A 19,218-nucleotide genomic window follows, 5' to 3' on the forward strand; every position below is an offset into this window, starting at 1 on the left:
GTCGCCTGGGGCCTGGGTATGACAGGAGGGGTGGATGGGAGCGTGGCAAACGCGGTTGTGCGGGAAAGGTGGTTGGGGACAGTCACGGGGAGCAGCTGAACCTGGGGAGGAGGGTTAAGGCAAGGAAGGCTTCTGGGAGGAGGTGGTGCCTGAGCACAGCGCGCAGAAAACCGGAGTTAAGGTGGGTGTGGAAGGAGCCTTAGGGGGAGGAAGGGCCGCCCTGCCTGGGAGGCGGCGGGGGCAGGAGACCGGCGGCTCGTTTCTGAGCGGGAACGTTCGTTTGGCCGGAGCACTGAGAGCTGACGCTTGTCGAGGACGGGAAAAGCGCTTCACATACGTTGGTTCCTGGAAACCTCACGCCGTTTCTACGAAGTGTGTTACTGTTGTCATTTTACGTCTAAGGAGGCTGAGACACAGAGGTCAAGTGACTTGCTCAGGGTAACACAGAGTCGGACCTGAGGTCAGGCAGCCTGATGCCAGAGTTTGCCCTCAGCCATCATGCTGCATACATACGTTGATAGCATTTGCTTGAGGGGTTTGGATCGCGACAGTTACGAACTTTCGCAGTCACGCCGACCGGAGTAGAATCCCAGCTCCTTCACTTAGGGCTGCGAGACTTTGCAGGATCCGGCTCCCAGCCGTAGTTACCTCCTCTGTGAACGAGGGGTCATTCCCACCTCAGAGGTTTGATGGGAGAATGAAGTGACCTACTCAAGGTCACGCGCTCAGCATGGTACCCAGTACAGAGTAAGCACCCCTGGCAAGATACATGGGCATCAGCTTGAGAAGGAGCTTGTGTTACACTTTTGTGCGGAGGGTGGCCCTCCATGCAGCGAAGCAGGTGAAGGGGGGGGGACAGATTTGCATTTTAGGAGCATCACCTGGGGGCTCCTGCTGGCGACTGGAGGGGTGGACCCCAGAGGTAGGGTAGTCGGGAAGTTCTGTTTAGTCCAGACTCAGTGATGGGGGCTTGATCAGGGCTCTGAAGGGGAGGATGAGAGGCAAAGGTGGATTCTGGGTAAAAATGGGAGGGGCCTGACAGGACTTAGTGACAGGGGAACCAGCATGTGGGGAGAGCGTGCAGAAGGTGAAGCTGACGGAAGGTTCTGTCCCGGGTGACTGGGAGCAGGGCTGTGGCGTGACATGCACTTGGGGAAGTATTAGGAGCAGGGCTTAGAGGGGCAGACCCAGGATTTCGCTGGGTCCTATTCAGTGCCTATGCCCACATCTTTGTTTTTCTCTCCCTTTCTCCTGCCTGGGTGGAAGTGAAAACTGGGAAAGTACAAATATTGATGTCTCACGTTGGGTATCTTCCAGGTCCTGGCAGGAAAACATCTCTCTGAAAGAGCTCCAGAGCCGAGGTGTCTGTTTGCTGAAGCTACAGGTATCCAGCCAGCAGACTGGGCTGTACGGACGGCTCCTGGTCACCTTTGAGCCCCGGAGAGGCGTGTCTGCAGGAGTGCTTCCCAGTAACAGCTTTACTTCCGGTCTGTGCGTTTCTGACGTTAGCACATACTGAATATTGCTGGCTTCAAACTGACCTTTCCTTTTTTTTTGGGGGGGGGAATATTGGGGAACAGTGTGTGTTTCCAGGGCCCATCAGCTCCAAGTCGTTGTCCTTCAATCTAGTTGTGGAGGGCGCAGCTCAGCTCCAAGTCCAGTGGCCATTTTCAATCTTTAGTTGCACGGGGCACAGCCCACCATCCCATGTGGGAATTGAACTGGCAACCTTGTTGTTAAGAGCTCGCGCTCTAACCAACGGAGCCATCCGGCCTCCCCACTTTCACTCTTGTAAAGACCCAGTTACATGTGACCAGTTGACATGGGTTGACACGAGCAGGGCTAAGGGGCCACAATAGTGTCTTTCAACCTCATCATCAGGATTAAACGAGCAGAATTGAGTGTTCATGCAGGTGGCTTTGTAAACTCTGAAAATGCAACGGTGAAAATGTATATTCAGTTAATAAGAGATGGATGACTGATTGAGAAACAGGAAGTCAGAGAAAGTGGCGTTTATGTGGAAAAGTCGCCAGCAGGAAATTTCATATGTTGCTACAGCTATTGATCAAATTCAGGCAGAGTTCTTATTTTTCATCTTCTGAAGAGCAGTTTGAAGGCTCCGTAGCTTTGAGATGTACATTCTGAAACGAGGGATCCTATTCCAGGTCGCCAGGGCGCACCCTGCGACCAGAACCTGACCTGTCCCGGGAGCATTGTTCATACCTGATGTGTCTTTAAAAGTTGGGGAAGGAGGCAGAGGAACGATTCAAGGTGGAGCTGAAACTCACTGTCTAGAATAAAAACAGCTCTGGCTGAAAATCTGCCTGGCTGACGCGTGGGCAGTCGTAGACACGGAATAAGTGGGATGCAGCTATGTGGGTGGCCCTGGCTTTCTCTCAGAGCGGATTCTGTTTCAGTCAGAACTGTCTGTGTTCAAGTGACAGGAAGCCCAAGCCAAAGGGGCTGGGATAAGGGATGGTATTGGTTGTGATAATGGCAAGGTCGGCTTCCGGGCTCGAGGGCTGTCGCACAGCCTGAGCCTCTCCCTGTTTCTTGGCCTTGTCCTTCTCTGGGTTGGCTTCCTTCTCAGGTGCCACGTGGTAGCAGTTCTGGCTCCTCCAGTCTCAGGGTTCTGGCCCAGCTAGAGTGAGGGCCTTTCTCCCAGGTGCTCAAGCAAAAGACTCACTGTGTCTCAGGGGCTCTGATCTGATTAGGTCACATGCCCATCCCTGAACAGTCCCTGTGGCCAGGTGTGAAGCACTGATTGGCTCAAGCGTGGGTCATGTGCTCCATCCCTGGCGTCAGGGGAAGCCCCTCAGAGTGGCCTGGCAGAGGGATAAGTCACTGGACAGTTATCTCAGGAAGTGAGGAGATCCGTGTGGAGTAGACAGCAGACAACCACTGCCCCTCTTTCATCCGTGTGCCGTTTCCGCCTGGAATGTTCTCCCCCAGGTGTGCTCGTGGCCCGCCCTTCATCCAGGGCCCCCCTGCTCACCTGTTGCCCCTAGCACGGGCCCTTAACGCACACTCCTTTTAAGATGGTGCCCTCCTCTTTCTCTGTCCCCTCCTTGGTGTTCACCTTTCCTTAGAGCCCTTGGCACTGACATCTGATAGATTGCTGCATTTATCTCTCGCCTCCCTAACGGGAGGTTAAGAACTGTGCTTTATTCCTAATCAGACCAGCACCTAGAATAGTGCCTGGCACAGAGTAGGCACCTTAAATATTTTATTGACTGTTATGTTTGTTTTAAACAGTTCATTTATCTCAAGTCAATTTTCATGTATGATTTAGATGTTTTATTGTTACTTGATTTTTTTTTTTTGGTTTTTTTACTGCTACTGACTAAAGAAGGTAACATGATATTTGAAACATGCTGGAATTTGTCGTATAAAATAACCCACATTTAACTTTGTTCGGTGTTTGTGTAACTGAGTCTTTGCTTCTGCAGGTGATATAGTGGGTCTATATGATGAAGGAAGTCAACTGGCCACTGGGATCCTGACCCGTGTCACCCAGAAATCGGTCACGGTGGCCTTCGATGAAGCCCATGATTTCCAGCTGAGCTTGGACCAAGAGAGTTCCTACCGGCTGTTAAAACTGGCCAATGACATCACTTACAAGCGACTGAAAAAGTGAGTGTGTGACTGGAAGTCATGTGTATCGTTTTCCTTAAGCACAGCTCACTCAGCCTGCCCGCCGTCCTGGGCACAGCCAGCAGATGCACAGCCGGGGCTGCAGGCGGCAGCCCTGGGTGGTCCTCCGGCACTGCATCCATTGCTGGTTTTCACCGTGATCCTCATTTTCCTTTTCTCCCGGGGCAGAGCTCTAACCACCCTAAAGAAGTATCACTCTGGACCCGCATGCTCCCTCATCGAGGTCCTCTTCGGCGACTCCGCCCCCAGTCCTGCCAGCGAAATACGTAAGAAAGTTTGCCTTTTCTTATTTGATTGAAATCACTACAAAAACGTATCGAGGACAGTGTGACCTTGGGCCATTTTGGCAAGAGTTAGAGGATGTACGATTAGAAGAGATCCACCTTCATCTCTTAGAGGTTTCTTTGAATGAGTTGCATGAACTAGGCTCTCTTTCTTATACTTAGTATCAAAGAAGTAGCTCCTGCCATTGTTTATTTATTTATTTTTTATATAATGTTCTTTCTGTTATATATACACAGATTTATTTTGAGATGTAGGGGGATTTCTTCCAGCTCAGTGCTCTGTAAAAACAGGCTAGCTGATCATACGGTATGCTTCAGAGCCCTTTCTTTTTTTTTTTGGTTTTAAAAGTCTCACCTGGTTATTTTCTCAGCAGCCTTCAAATTGAAGACAGCTTATTTCTGATTGTAAGAGTGATGTGCGTAGAAATCATAGAAAATCTGGAAATAAAGAAGCAGGTAAACAAAGGAAACAATCTCTCAGAAAGCTGCCATTTAGTTCCCCTGATTAGTATTTGTGAGTATTCTAGGCTTTTCCACATCGGACAGTGTGTCTGTTTTATGTGCAGAGATACACACACACACACACGCACGCACACGCACACACGCTCTCTCCTTTCACTACACCAGTCTGTGTACTTTCTTATACCCTTCGGTGTTCTTGCAGAAACTCATTTTCCGGAGGAGTCTGTCATCTCCTCACGAAGCTGCTCACAGAGGCTTTATGAAGCTTCTGGACACTGGACACTGCCAGTTTTTCCAGCCAAGCTTCAGTCAGTTCTCACAGGGACTGTCCCACAACCATTCTGCGTCACCCCTGAGCCAGTGTACCCAATGTCATGTGGGCTTTAAACATGGGGACATCGTAGCACTTTTTCAAATGCTAAAAGCACTCACGTTTCGAGGATATTTCCCAGACATGTGGTAAGAGGCTACTCTGCTGGAAGCTGAACTTACTTTGTTTTAAGGAACCGACATGCCTTGATTCTGGCTGCTATCTAAGGAAAAAGGGACTTGATGTGGAGTGGTGGGGTGTGTACGGACTCTCGGGTCAGAGGGCGTGACTGCCTTCCAGGTTCTGCTCGGTCTCCGAGCCCCGACCAGTAGCGTGTGCCCGTGAGCTCAGCACGCTCCCCTACTGAGCGTCCCCATGCAGCAGGCACCGTGGAGTGGCCGTTCCTGGTGGGACAGCCGGGCCCAGTGGTACCTGCTCTGGGAGCACAGAGTATCCAACGCAGATAATTGGTCTCTGTTGTGAAAGATTCAGAGTCAAAACACAATCCTGGAATGTGCTGGTACTTTTTTATCATTTGTTTTTGTCGTTCTGTGGGCACTTAAAAAAGGGACAATATGGTAGAAACAAACATGCTCCAGGAGACATTTGCCTCAGAAATACCGGTTATTCTGGAGCCTGAGCTGGCAAACTGTTTCAGTGAAAGGACAGACTGTAAATATTTTAGGCTTTGCAGGCTGGTGTGGCAGCACGCAGCCAGAGACTAACTGTAAGGGAGTGGCGTGACTGCCCCCCAGGAATCGGCAGCAGCTGGGGGTGGCCTGTGGCCCGTAGCCTGCCAGTCCTGTTCTCAAGAAATCTTTTGAAAACAAAGCTGGTTGGTTTTGTGTTGATTGGGTGACTCCTGGGGAGGCCCAGCTCCCTCCTGTCACACCCGTCATTTCCCAGTGTGCTCTGCAGGGAGCCAGACCTAACACATGCCTTCTCCCGCAGAGCCGCTGGTTTTCTACAACACCTCCCTGGACACCTCCCAGAAGGAAGCGGTTTTGTTTGCACTGTCCCAGAAGGAACTCGCTATCATCCACGGGCCTCCTGGCACTGGGAAAACTACCACTGTGGTTGAAATCATCCTTCAAGCTGTGAGGCAGGGCTGTAAGGTGGGCAGGGCCGCTGCATCCCCCGTCAGCACTGGTCAGCTCCCAGCTGCCAGGCTTGCCGGCGCTCGGCAGGCCGCAGCTTGGGCTCTGCTGGGACTGACATTTGCCGATTGAGCATTGGGGGGTGCTTTCTGAGTTCTGACAGCCTCGTGGGATGTGGGAACTTGCTCAGGAACATGGGGCTGGGCTACTGAGAAAGGCTCCCTGAGCCCTCAGAGGCCGGAAGCCTGGGAGCATGCCACAGACCAGCATCCATCGGTCAGCACATGCGCTGTGCTTGCGCCCTGTTCAGCCCTGGGCTGGGGACGGGAGGTGACCGGGCGCTTCAGGAGCCTGCGGCTGGTTCAGGGAGACAGACGTGTCACGGTTAGTCAGTTGTGTCACGGTTAGTCAGTTACGTTTATGGTTAATTGATACGACCCACACATGCAGCAGACAGATTACCGATTTCTGAGACGTGGGGCGTAATATTGTGTAATGTTGTTCACTTGTGTTTTTAATGGTTGAGGAAGGATTCTTTTATCCTCGTCTGCATCAACACGAGTCATTGTGGATTCTGAGCATGTGGGAAGCTTTTTAAAAAAATCTTTCTGGTTTATAAATGTTGGGTAATGATAAGAATTGGAATAATAATGGCCAGCATCTGTAGGTCTCCATTTAGTGGGTGCTTTTTACAAACCCTGCACCCTGCCTAGTGCTTTGCATATATTGCCTCGTTTCATCCTCATAGAAACCCTGGTGCTGGGACTGTTAGCAGCCCCAGTTTACGGTCACGTGCCGCAGTCACCCAGCAGTGAGTGCAGAGCCCGATTGGAGCTGAAGCAGACGCCTCACAGCCTCTGCTCTGAGAGCTGCAGGGTGACCTGTCACTCAGTTATGAAACTGCGTCCTGGGGTTTCCTACAAGTAAATGGTTTGGCACGGACACTTGAAAACTTGATAAAAACATGACTTATTGGCAGGAAGCTGAAACAGGATGTTCACACTTGGCTCTAGGTGTGCCCTTGGCCACCTCGATGGGGGTGGAGGCGAAGCCAGGACCTCGAGGCCCAGCCTTGGCACCAGTTCTTGACACTGGCACTTCTGGGGACTCCCTTCCCCTGCCAGCTGCCACCTGCTTCTAATGGAACTGCAGGAGGGCGCCCTTTCAGGGGTTGTCCCCGTTCCACGTTGTCAGATGATGAAGTGACTTGATGGGTGTCTCAGCCCGATTAGTTCAGGGCACCTGGAGTCCTTTCCCTGCCAAGTGTAAGTCACACAGCGTTCCTGGTGCTTTGGAGACCAGTAGGTTCTTAAGGCCTAAGTTCCGGTTGTGCAGATATGGCAGCTTGTGTCCTGGGGGCTGCTCGCCCGTCCCGACGGCGCTGGGTTTGCACCTTCGCCTCTTCAGCTGTGCACACCCCACCCACCTCCCTGTACCTGGAAGGTTCCTGTTTGTTTTAGTGTAAAGTGGTTTCATTCAGGAGGAAGTCACCAAACCCGAATGCCCCCCAGGTCCTGTGCTGCGCGCCCTCCAATGTCGCCGTGGACAACCTGGTGGAGCGCCTGGCGCAGTGGAAGCGAAAGGTCCTGCGTCTCGGGCACCCCGCCCGGCTCCTGGGCTCCATCCAGCAGCATTCCCTGGACGCGGTTCTAGCACGCGGCGACAGTGCCCAGGTCATCGCGGACATCAGGAAGGACATCGACCTGGCCTCCGTACGTGTCCCCCGCCACTTCCGCTTCCTGGGTGGTTTGCTGACTTGCCGTCTTTGCAGGGAGTGCGTCATGCCTGCCTCAGTTCCTCGTGCTCGGCCTCCGTCGGTTCCTTTAATAACCTCAGACGTGGGGACGCCCATTTCTGATAGAGACCTGCACTCAGTGTGTAACAGGGACTCGGCTGTCTCCAGGGTAGTGTCGTGGGCAGGCGAGGATTTGTCTTAAAGAAAACACTGCTCTACCTGCCCCTTAGAGCTGCCCATGTGGTCTGGGTAATATTGGTGAGCAAAAAAAAAACAACCTGAAAATAAAAATTCAGAAGACTCACCCTCCCCAATTTTTGGTCCATCTTTCATTACCCTTGTGAAAGAGAGCTAGGTAGGCGGCAGCGCCATCTGAGATGGCGTTTTCTCTTGCAGGCAGCACTTTCGAGCTCTTTGGTTCCCCAGTTTCTGTGTGAGCCCTAATTTCCTCACGTGCCCTGCCCTGGGTGCACGCCCCGCCAGCTGGTCCCACGGCCTCACGCTGGCATTCCTCGGTGTCCTGGCCCCCGAGGCCGGTGCTGTGCGTCAGCCTTCCTCATGGGCCCGTGGAATAGTGGGATCACACACTCGATGCCCTCGTGGGAGTAGTGGGTGGGAGCAGGATAGACACGCGTCACTCCAGGTCACAGGCGCAGGCGTCCGTCGTGATGCCCCGTCCCCGTCCCAGACGTGGGTGGTTTCATGGTCTCATTGCCGTTTAAGTCAGCCTTTCAGGGCCGTCTTCTCTAAGTCAGGCACAGTGACACCTCCCCTGTCATTTGGGCCAGGTCCCCATCCTCCAGAGCAGAAATCACGAGTAAGGAAGGGGTTGCACGTCTTTCTGAGTATTCACGTAAGTTGGGGTTTAGGTCAGCATTTTATGGGCCAAAGGAAACTGTCTTAACGTCTTGACAACTGGTGTACCAAGCGAAGCTCAGCCTCTCCGCGTATGAGTTACTAAAAGCCAGCTCCTGAGTCGGCCAGCTGCTTTGTCTCCCCTCGAGCCTGTCTGGTGGCTGCAGGGCGGGGCTGGACCCACGTTCTGGGCTCCCCGAGTTTGCAGTTAAAACACCAACTGCTTGGTGAACCCAAACTTTCCCTCTCTGCCTCTCCCTCGGCAGGTGACAGTGACTCCAAGGACAGGCAGGGTGTCAGCTGCTTAGTCACCTGTGTGCACCTGCTGCTCCTTCAAGACAGGTTTTGACCGTTTATTGCCTTTTAAGGAAATTACTGAAGTGGACCAACTGATTAGAAGTAAAAGCACTTGGTGAATTGAAAAGAGCTAAGTGAGTGCAAAGCTGGGTCAAAAGAATTACATTTTCTTTGCTTTCCTTTACAGGTGAAAAACAGAAAGACCCAGGATAAGAGAGAGAAAAGTAACTTTCGAAGTGAAATCAAGCTGTTAAGGAAAGAGCTGAAGGAGAGGGAGGAAGCAGCGATGCTGGAAGGCCTGAGGTCGGCAGACGTGGTCCTGGCCACAAACGCAGGTGAGAAGAGGGCGTCTCCATCCGTCCCGTCGGCTCTGCGCTGTCCCCCATCTTCAGTTTTCTGGAACGGTCCTCACCATGCGGCAGAATTCACCAGTGAAGCCGCCCGGGCTCGGAGTTCTCTTTGTAGGGAGGGTTTTAACTATAAATTCAATCTCTTTAATTGGTATGGTGCTATTCACGTTACCTCTTCTTAAGCGAACTTGTATCTTTGAAGGAATTGATCCGGTTAATCCGAGTTGTTGAATTTATAGGCAGAAAGGTGTTCATAATACCCTCTTATTATTTTAAAGCTCAGGGACAGGCTCGGCTGGTTTGCAGCCTTGTGGGGCCAGGTCTTCCTGCCCTTGACCTCTGTTACTGCCCCAGTCTGTGCTCCAGACGGAGGAGCTGGTGCCGTGGCCTCGTGCTGTCAGACGTGGAGGTTTTGTCGCTGAGTGAACACTCGGCAGTTACTATTCTGTGCGTCCAAGGAAACACCTTAGAGGAGGAGTAATTAAGTTCTCCTTTCAGAAAATGACCCAGGAACAGTATTTAGAAATAAGACAGCCTTCTAAGGACTTGGGTCGCAGCCCAAGGGGGTGATGGATTTTGGTGACTGGCGCATGGGAGTGGCCCAGGGCTGGGGACACACTGTCTCACTTAAACACACAGGTGGGCAGGAACCATGAATCTTTATTCCAAGATGCGAGCGTGTTGCACACAGTCGTAATGCAGGACTCGGTTATGAACCCGCCGGCTTGCTGGCGCCGTTGCAGCTGTTATGACACAGCCAGTGCTGCCTGTAGAGACTGAGGGCTCTGATTTTGACCAGGTGCTTCTTCCGACGGCCCCCTCAAGCTGCTGCCCGATGGCTACTTCGATGTGGTGGTCATCGACGAGTGTGCCCAGGCCCTGGAAGCCAGCTGCTGGGTCCCGCTGCTGAGGGCCAGAAGGTGCATCCTGGCTGGAGACCACAAACAGCTGCCCCCCACCACGGTCTCTCACAAGTAAGACCCCTCCGCTCGAGTGCCTTTCTGTGCCCGCGTGTGGTCCCTCGGGCGCCAGCCTGGAAGTCCCCGGCTCCCCAGGCGGCCCTGGCTTTGCCACCCTCTGCATGGGTGTGAGTACAGCTCCCACCCACGCCACTGCCTTTACTCATGTAGCCATCCGGTCTCAGACTCTGCTCCTTGAGGCCGGCGTTTGTCTTCATAGCCTCAGGCCCTGGCACCATGCTCCGTCGGTGCTTGTTGGGGGGAATGTCCCGTGGTGAGTCAGGCAGCAAGCATGATGCACACATTCGCTGGGTGCTGTCCCACGGGAGAGCCATGGCTCTGGGCTGATGGGCTCCCAGCCCAGCACGGGTCCCCTGAGTCCTGCTCTGTAGGCACACCCTTCACTGAGGACACAAGTGATTCAGCAGAGACAGTCCTGTGGCCTTAGGGACGCAGTGTCTCCTAGCGCTGTGAGTTGTGACCGAGCACTGCCTCCATCCGGGTGGAGGCACGTGCTGCCACCACCCGGCCCCTCGCCTTATGTCCCATACCTGCCCGCGTTCACTGCTCTGCCACAGTGGACTTCTGTGTCCTCACTGTCCCCGGTCTGGACCACTCCTTCCCCAATACTGGGTGGTCATGCCCTTCATTTAGTTCTCTACTCAGGTGACCCCTCCGTGTGGTCTCCCGTGACTGCCCTGTCACCGCCGGGTTCCTTGCTGTGGCTCCCTGGCAGTGGTGTCTGTTGATCGGTGTGTCCGTTTATCTTCCCAACTGGAATGCAGCCTAGGGAAAGGGCCTGGCACAAGGCGGCCGTTTACAAGGTGGATCCAAGGTCATGGCCAGGCAGGCACCCCAGAGAGGGAAAGCCTCGAAGGCTCCTGCATCAGGGCGCTGCCTTCCACTCGAAGAAGTCACTTGCTCCTTAATCCTGCTGCTGTTTCAGATAGGTCTCTACCTCACCGTGTGTGTAGATCACAGCTGACGTCGGAACGCTAGCTATTCCTGAGGACCAGGAGAAAGAGGGTGCGGGACCTTCACCCCGGGGGAGCGGGGACCGTGGCGCCTGGGGGAGCGTAGGTCAGGGCACCACAGACAAGGGCATCGAACCTGGTACTTGGAGTGAGGCTTCGGCAGGGAGACGGGTGGGTAAAGGGGGCAGTGGGGGAAATGTCTTTTGAAGGGTTGTCCTGGTGGGAGAATCGCGTCTGGGGTGGGACCCTGCGTGGAAACTGCAGGCGAAGAAGGGGCTCAGTGGGCATTTATTCAGAGACTTGTTCCAGGAGGAGGCCCCAGGGGGTCCTTAAAAGAGGGCTGTGTCCTCCAGAAAGGAGTAAGTTTAGAACTGCCCTGGGGGAGTGGGGAGCTTGTGGTGTCCCTGGAGAAAGGAGGGTGGTTGGGGAGGTGTTGGGTGGGGTCGTGCTGGGCATGTGCAGGTTTGCATTGGGACTGGCCAGCACGTCACCGCCTTCCTTCTTTGCCACGAGCTGTTCTTAGCAGAGATCGTTATGTCAAGAGGGTAACCACAGGGGTCTTACAGGTTTGCAGAGGGGGCATCCCTGAGATAGTTAGGTCCTTCCCCACAGATTTCATGTCATCACCCTGGGGGGACGGCGGGCCCTAGTGGCTAAGAGGCTCTGGAGCTGGCGCCCGGCCCTGCAGCTGCCTCTGGGTGATCTTGGGCCGGGACTGAGCCTCTGTGTCTCACGCTGCTCATAGTAACGTGCAGTCCCAACAGGCACCTTGAATTAAGGTCATTGCGGGGAGTGAGTAAATACGGATCAAGTGCCTGGTACGTGAGAAGCACCCAGGAGGTGTCAGCGACTAGAAGTATTTGTCGTTAGCAGTGGACTGCTCACGGCTGGAGTACACTGGCCTTTCCAAAGCGTATCTGGGTGGGTTTCCTACTGCTGCTGTAACAAATGACCACACACTTAAACAGCACAGATTTATCAGCTTCCAGTTTCGAAGTCAGACGTCCAGAGGCAGCCTCTGTGGGTTACAGGGCTGCATTCGCTCGGCAGGCTCCAGGGGAGAGTGGCCTGTGCCTTTTCCAGCTTCCCGAGGAGCCAGCTCCTTACCGGTGGCCTCTCCCCCATCAAGTCAGCAGTTCTGACTCTGACCCTGGGCCTCCCTTCTGTAAGGACTCTCATGATGACGCTGTGCCCTGGATAGTCCAGGATCAGCCCCCCATCTCAGACCCTTCACGTCACCACCTCTGCAAGATCCCTGTGGTCACATACTCGCAGGTCCCAGGGTTAGGACGTGGGCAATGTTGGCGGCCATTGTTCAGCCGACCACTCCCTTAACCTTAGGTCAGAAGTGGGGGTGAGTCAGGTTCTGAGGGGAGGGCTGTTCCCGCGCTGACAGGCCCTCCTCCCTGGCTCCTCTCATCTCTCCCGGTGCAGGGCTGCGCGGGCCGGGCTGTCGCTCAGCCTGATGGAGCGTCTGGCCCAGGAGCACGGTGCCGGGGTGGTACGGACGCTGACTGTGCAGTATCGGATGCACCGCGCCATCATGCAGTGGGCCTCGGACGCCCTGTACCACGGGCAGCTCACGGCACACCCTTCCGTGGCCGGGCACCTCCTGCGGTGAGTGGCGGCTGCATCCCTGCCCGGCCTCCCCTCTTGGCCCTTCTGTCCTGACAGTCCCCCATGTCACTGAGTGGTCTGTAAAGCTCTTAGAGGAAGCGTCATCTCTAGGACTAGTTTTCTGGGAGGGCCAGTGGGCCTTGCCCCGGGGATCTGCATGCGGGGTGCTCCCGTCTGTGTCCTTCCTGCTCACTGTGTTGCCCGTGGGTGGTACCGTTTTCCTGAGGGGAGAAGGGAAACGTGCGGCCTCACGCATCTGGTGTCCGCCTGGGTGCAGGGACCTCCCGGGAGTGGCTGCCACAGAGGACACGGGCATTCCCCTGCTGCTGGTGGACACGGCCGGCTGCGGGCTGTTTGAACTGGAAGAGGAGGATGAGTCTAAAGGAAACCCCGGTGAGCATGCCTAGAGGGGTCGGCTTTTCTATGTGAACAGACCCCGAGCTCCCCTGTAAACACACACGTCCCTCTGAGTTGCCGGCTTCGGAGCGGAGCTGAGCGCAAGGTGCGGGGAGGGCCGGGCCCAGTGCCCAGGAGCTGGGGGAGGTCGTGACACAACGGTCTAAAGGCTGAACTCGGCGGCGTTCGCAACAGGCAGGCAGCACCAAGCGAGGGAGCTGGTGGCCTGGGCAGCGAGCGTTCTGTGTCCTGTTCTGAACAGAGTGGCCCCACGTGGGCTGGCTTAGCCTCCGGGAGAGGTCCTTGCTCAGCGCCAGTCACAGGGCTGCCACTCACGGACGACACTTGGCCATGCTTAGACGAAACAGGTGTTTGTTGATGGAAGTTCATGTTGGCTGGGTGTCCTGTCCTTTTGCCCGCTAAATCTGGCAGCCCTTGGACTCAGGTTCGGAGCTCCAAGACGCAGCCTCAGGCACAAAATGTAAGGTCAGCTCTTTGTCAGGGGGTTGACACCTGTGCTGATGACAGGTGTCAGCTCACACTGTCCCTTGTCCTGGAGACTCGCTCTTTGTTTCCTTCCAGGTGAGGTGCTCCTCGTCAGTCTGCACATCCAGGCTCTGCTGGATGCTGGCGTCCAAGCGAGTGACATTGCCGTCATCACACCGTACAACCTGCAGGTGTGAGAGGGCCCCTCTGTCTCCATGTGTATCCGTGGGACTCAACCACCCGAGTGGCTGAAAGAAAAAAGGCAGTTTATTGGTTCTTGTGACCAAAAACTGCAGGGCAGAGGCGACCATGTCACGACTGGTTCCGGGGCTTAGATGACATCACACAGAGCATCTGTCTGTCTGTCCATCCACCCCATGCTGGTCTCTCGGCCTGGCTCCCTGTGTTGGCTTCAATCTTAGGCCAGCTTTCCTGGTGGCCCCGGCAACCTCAGGCTGCCGTTGTCCTTACACAGGCAGCCCCAGGGAACGGCTGGCCGTTGTACGGCATTTCCCACAAGGATCTCAGCTTTGAACCTTATTGGTCTGTCCCCACCCCTGAGCCAGTCAGTCGTTGTGGCCGGGAGCTGGCATCCTCGCCCATCTCGGGCTGGGCCGTTCGGCTTCATGGAACACAGTAGATCGGAGTGTGGGAGTGGGTGGTTTCTTGAAGGAAAATGCAGGGTGCCGGCTGTTCCTGGAGAAGGTGTAGGTGCTGGACCAGCAGAAGCAACAGACGACTGTTCCCTTCCCTTCTGTGTTCCTCACATTTTCTCTTAGTGTCTGTGTGCTTATGAAGCAAAGCCTGTCCCCTTTGGTAGGAAAAAACTCTTGCTTCAGAGTCTTGTGAGGTCTGAAGATCAGCTGCCACCCTGCCTGGTCTGCAGGCATCGCACTTAGGGCTGTCACGAGCCAAAAGACATGATGAGATGTGTGCTGGCCGTGGGGTCGTGTCTGGCACGGGGCGTGTTACTTGTTCATTTGCATGCCTGTGAGAGGGCGGCTGTGGAAACCATTTCCCATGAGGCTCCTGAGGGTTTCCTGGGGTCGTGGGGGCCCTGCCACTCAAGGCCCCCTGCTGAGCTGCAGGGCAGGGTGTCAGCTGCCTGTACCCGGCCTGTGCTGAGGCCAGGGCTTTGCTTGGTGTTTCAGGTGGACCTGCTCAGACAGAGCCTCTCTCACAAGCACCCCAAGCTTGAAATTAAGTCAGTCGATGGCTTCCAAGGCCGCGAGAAGGAGGCTGTGGTACTGTCCTTCGTCAGATCCAATAGGAAAGGTATGGAGCTCTCGCCAGAGTCCTAGAGGTCAAATACTTATGCGGAGAACAAGCTAGATTCCTGCTAGGGGCCGCGCCCGCCAGGCACTGGGGGGTGGCCGTGGATGGAGCACACACTCTGTCCTCCACGATCTCACCGCCAAGCGAAAGCACAGAGGACGGTGCCGCAGTGAGTGTGTGAGGCGGGCTCTAACGGGAACGTGCGGGGGCTCAGCGAGTGTTGCAGGTGGGCCGGTGGCAGTGGGGTGCAGAAAGGTGTTCCCGGCAGAGGGAGCAGAGCCGGAGGGTGAGGCACATGTGCGGCCGGGGTGTGGGCTGGGAAGGCCTGGAGCCCCTGCCGAGGACGTGGAGTCCCCTAAAGCCCACAGCTCGTCTGTGGCCTCAGGGTGGATTCAGCCTCAGTGCATGGTTTTTATGCCCCTGGGGCTTGCGGATGGGCCATTTGGTAAGAAAATTGTGCTCAGAAAGAATTTTTAGTTACTGGGCTTTATAAAGCAGTTTCAGGAGGCGGTTGAAAACAGAGTGGGGATACGCTGTGGTGGGAAAAAGAAGATGGCCCTTACGCTTTCCCTGTGTGTCAGCTGCAGCCACATCCGTGCCGCCCGAGCTGCCTCTAGGTCTGGGCTCAGGGAATGAACAAGTCTGGCAACTGTCAAGTGCACTTTGGGTACGTGGAGCCGGACTGATAAGCAGCGGTCAGCAGCGGGTGTCTGAGCAGCCGTGGCCTCACAACAGGGCCTCACAGGAGGCTGCGAAGGTTGGGGGGACATCCGTGGTGCAGGAGGCTGCGAGCGGTGCAGCTGCTCCTTGTTTGTCATTGCTGCCGACTAGGGCAGGAGAGCCTGGCTTCCTGCTCCCCGGTCTTACATCTGCGCTCTACTCACCCCTACCTTGTTTCTAGGTGAAGTTGGTTTCCTTGCCGAGGACCGGAGGATCAATGTCGCCGTCACCCGCGCTCGGCGCCACGTGGCGGTTGTCTGCGATTCTCACACTGTCAGCAACCACACTTTCTTGAAGAACCTGGTGGATTATTTCACAGAGCACGGGGAGGTGCGCACGGCCTTTGAGTATCTCGATGACATCGTCCCTGAAAACTATTCCTATGAGAGTTCCCAGGGTCACGGCCGAGCTGGTGCAAAGCCTCCAGGCTCTTCTGCGTGTGCCAGGAAGCCTGGAAGTAGGCAGCAGGAGGGAGCCCGGGGGTCCAGAGCGGCTGCCAGGCTGGCCCAGAAGACACCGCGCGGGAAGCCTCTGGGCCCTGAGGGCCACACTCAGCTCGGTCTCAACGGAGTCAGCCCAGAGGGAGTGGAGAGCAGAGACAGTGCAGCCCACTTACGGGCTGTCATAGCAGAGTTTGTGGCGAGTGAGCAGACGCGGCTGGAGTTTCCTGCTTCCCTGAACTCACATGACAGGATGCGCGTCCACCAGATCGCTGAGGAGCACGGGCTGAGGCATGACAGTGCCGGACAAGGGAAAGAGAGGTTCATCACTGTGAGCAAGAGGGTGCCGCCGGCACCACCTGCCCCGCCAGCACCACCTGCCCCGCTGGCCCCACCAGCACCACGGGCCCCACCAGCACCACGGGCCCCACCAGCACCACTGGCCCCACCAGCACCAGCGGCCCCACCAGCACCACCTGCCCTGCTGGCCCCACCAGCACCAGCGGCCCCACCTGTCCCGCCGGCCCCGCCGCCTCCACCCTGTCCTGAGCCTCCCGTCAGGGAGCCCAGTGGCCCAGACCAGCTAGACCTGAAGGCCCTGCACCTGGAGAGACTGCAGAGGGGGCGGGCGGGGCAGCAGCAGCCAAGCAGGGAGCTCCAGCCGGCCACGGGCTCGGGGATGCGCAAGCTACCAGGAAAGAAAAAGAAAAAAGAAGCCAAAGGTGAGTCTGGTCAACTCATGAGAACACAGGCTTGGTGTCCCCTCAACTGGGATGTTTATCCCACTCGAACCCCCTGCCACCCTCGAAAAGAACGAGGACCTGCTGCTGGGGCCACTGCCCTGATTCTGTGCCTTATGTCTGATCGGCTGGGGCTGAGGCCCCTGAGAGCAGTGACTGGTCGTGGTGACCCCCCAGTCCCCAGAGTCTGGCCGATGGGGAGGGAGTGAGTGCGCTTACAGCAGGGAGAGCCTGGGGGAGCACACAGGGATGGTGTGGCTGTCCTCTGGGGGTGGGAGGGGCATTCACGGACCTGTTGGGGACCTCCTGTGGTGACAGTGCCCTTTCTGACTCAGAGACCCGGGAAGGGCCACGCTGGTTATCCCCTGGGGTGCCCTGCGGGGCTGTGTGCTCTGTCCCCATCCTGTACTGTGACCAGATGCCCCAGGCTTAGAGCTTGAAGACCTGGCTGTCACAGCCTAGGTGTTCTGGAGATGTCTGTGTGACCTCTTACTACAGCAGGACCATGAGGCTGTTCCCGTTCCCCTTTATTCATTGAATTCTTGTGAGCTAAGCTGCACAGATGTAACTCGTGGTTTTTGAAATGAGCCTCTCGGTGAGTGTGTCAGGCTTCAGCCGAATTCCTCTGCGGCATTTAGTGAGCAGCTGCTCTGGCCAGTCTTTCTGCGGGTGAGCAAGACAGATGTCTGCGGAATTGACGTTCTGGCAGAGGAAAGAGATTACATTTTAAATCATGCTGAGAATATGGTAAGTGCCAGAAAGGGCCAGGTACCTCGATATCCTTCCGAGAGAGGGCATGTGGCCTGGCCATTTCAGGACAGTGTCCTGGGGAGACTGCGCCCCATTTCACGGATGCTGGCGCCACTCAGTGTGTGAAGCGGTTCTTCAAACAACCACCTCAGAATCCATCACCACTCAGACTCTGAACGTGACCTGCCCAGTTGGTCTCCAAGCTCTGTGCCGAGGTCCCGCAGCCGAGAAGCAGAGGCCAGCGTGAGCAGGTCCCTGGGGCACAGCTGGAGGCCCACACAGGGAATGTCCCCGCCTGCTCGTCATGCGTGAGGGTTCAGGAGAGTAACGGGTGCCGGGTCCTGTGGGAAGGTGGCCAGTACTGGCGTTTATGAGATTTCATGTTGCGTTAAGGCCTGAACACACTTCGCGATTGCTGTGTCTCCCGAGGACACTTGCCGCTGTCGAGAGAGTGGGCTCCCGTAGTCGTGAGCACATCCCGGGCCTTCCGCGAGCCTCCCGGGACTGCTCTTGGAGCATCAGCGCTTCTGGCCCTCCCCTGACTGCAGGTGGCCCCAGGCTGGTGTGTGAGTGCCTAGAGCTTCCCCTTGACGCAGCCTGTCGGCGAGGCGTGGGGTATGGGGCAGGCAAAGGTGTGCCTGCCTAGGAGGTTTGAAATGGCTTCTGTGAACCGAGGCACGTGCAGGTGAACAGGGGCTCTGCAAGACTGGGCGGTGTCACTGTTGTCCCCACGCTCCCCCCGGAGGCTGACCATGCTGACCTGTGTGCCCGGCACTGAGCGTGCCCATTGTAGGGAACAATGCAGGGAGATGGGGACTCATCTCCTCGGGCACCCAGGCAATCCTACCAGCTTCCTGGGTCACGCTCCCCACTAGTTCTGTGCATCTGTGTCACCGTATATGTAGTGTCATTCATACTTGTGTATTTTACAGGATTGCAATCATACTTAGTTTTGTGTTTCCTTCCCACTCATGAACATTTTCCTAGAACTTTCAAAGGTTGCCATGCATCTGGGTGAAAACGGTCGGGTCTTCTGGCCTCGTGCCGTGAACGTGCTTTAGTTCATCTGACTGTTACCGGGGGGGGGGGGGGGGGGGCGCTTGGTTTATCTTGGGTTTCTGCTTTTATAGTTGACGTCTTAGGGAACACGCTGGTAATTCAATGTTTTTCTGGCTTAAAGGCTGTTCAGAGGCAGTGTCCGCGCACCGCCAGCGCCCTCTAGGAGGTCCCTGTGCTCACACTTCCCAGTGGTGACTGGTTGTTAGCGCTGAGAAGGGCGGACACTGAGCCCCACTGAGTTGCATTTGCCCACTCGCCCTGTCACCTCAGAAGCAGGAAGCGGGGGGCAGGCCAGGCTCAGTGGGGGACTTCTTGTGCTGCTTCTTTGTTCTTCCCTATTTGAGTGTCACTTTCTCCCCTAGGACCTGCGGCCGTAGACCTGCCCGCCAAGGAGGACCTGGACGCTCTGGTCTCGGCTGTCATGGAGGCCGATAACACCTGTGGCTTTTCCAAGTGCACAGCCAGCGTCGTGACTCTGGGCCAGCTCTGCCGGCACTGCGGCCACCTCTATTGCCTCAGCCACCACCTGCCCGAGGTACGCCGGCCCCTGCCGGGGCACGGGGAGCGGCCGCGGGCCTCTGTTTCCAGGGCTTGGATCCTGGGCAGATGGGCTCCAAACAGAAACACTAGCTGGTCATGAGCTCTTAAAACAGACATTGACTCGTGGGTTTGTTTTTTTTCTTAGCATATCGGGGCACGAGTGAGTGAAATGCCACATTTGCTAAGTTACAGCCAAGTCAGTGTGGGAATTCTGGGCA

General features: G+C 55.9%; 1 protein-coding gene across 4 annotated transcripts in view; it reads left to right on the top strand.

Annotated features, from left to right (window-relative positions):
- Positions 1 to 19,218, top strand: part of IGHMBP2 (immunoglobulin mu DNA binding protein 2) — a 34,132-nt gene that overhangs the window by 583 nt on the left and 14,331 nt on the right. For all 4 annotated transcript variants that reach the window (XR_016018421.1, XR_016018422.1, XM_074336848.2 and 1 more), the window contains exons 2-14: positions 1,318 to 1,487; positions 3,450 to 3,633; positions 3,823 to 3,920; positions 5,662 to 5,825; positions 7,319 to 7,519; positions 8,882 to 9,029; positions 9,844 to 10,018; positions 12,412 to 12,594; positions 12,872 to 12,987; positions 13,573 to 13,667; positions 14,628 to 14,751; positions 15,653 to 16,633; positions 18,823 to 18,995. Coding sequence is in view for 2 of the 4 variants with exons in the window: in XM_074336848.2 (XP_074192949.2) it covers positions 1,318 to 1,487; positions 3,450 to 3,633; positions 3,823 to 3,920; positions 5,662 to 5,825; positions 7,319 to 7,519; positions 8,882 to 9,029; positions 9,844 to 10,018; positions 12,412 to 12,594; positions 12,872 to 12,987; positions 13,573 to 13,667; positions 14,628 to 14,751; positions 15,653 to 16,633; positions 18,823 to 18,995 (2,812 nt within the window). In the remaining 2 variants the exon portion in view is untranslated. The remainder of the gene's footprint in view (positions 1 to 1,317; positions 1,488 to 3,449; positions 3,634 to 3,822; positions 3,921 to 5,661; positions 5,826 to 7,318; positions 7,520 to 8,881; positions 9,030 to 9,843; positions 10,019 to 12,411; positions 12,595 to 12,871; positions 12,988 to 13,572; positions 13,668 to 14,627; positions 14,752 to 15,652; positions 16,634 to 18,822; positions 18,996 to 19,218) is intronic.

This window comes from Rhinolophus sinicus, chromosome 14, assembly GCF_057876585.1.
Source record: "Rhinolophus sinicus isolate RSI-liver-muscle chromosome 14, RSI-T2T, whole genome shotgun sequence".
NCBI lineage: Eukaryota > Metazoa > Chordata > Mammalia > Chiroptera > Rhinolophidae > Rhinolophus > Rhinolophus sinicus.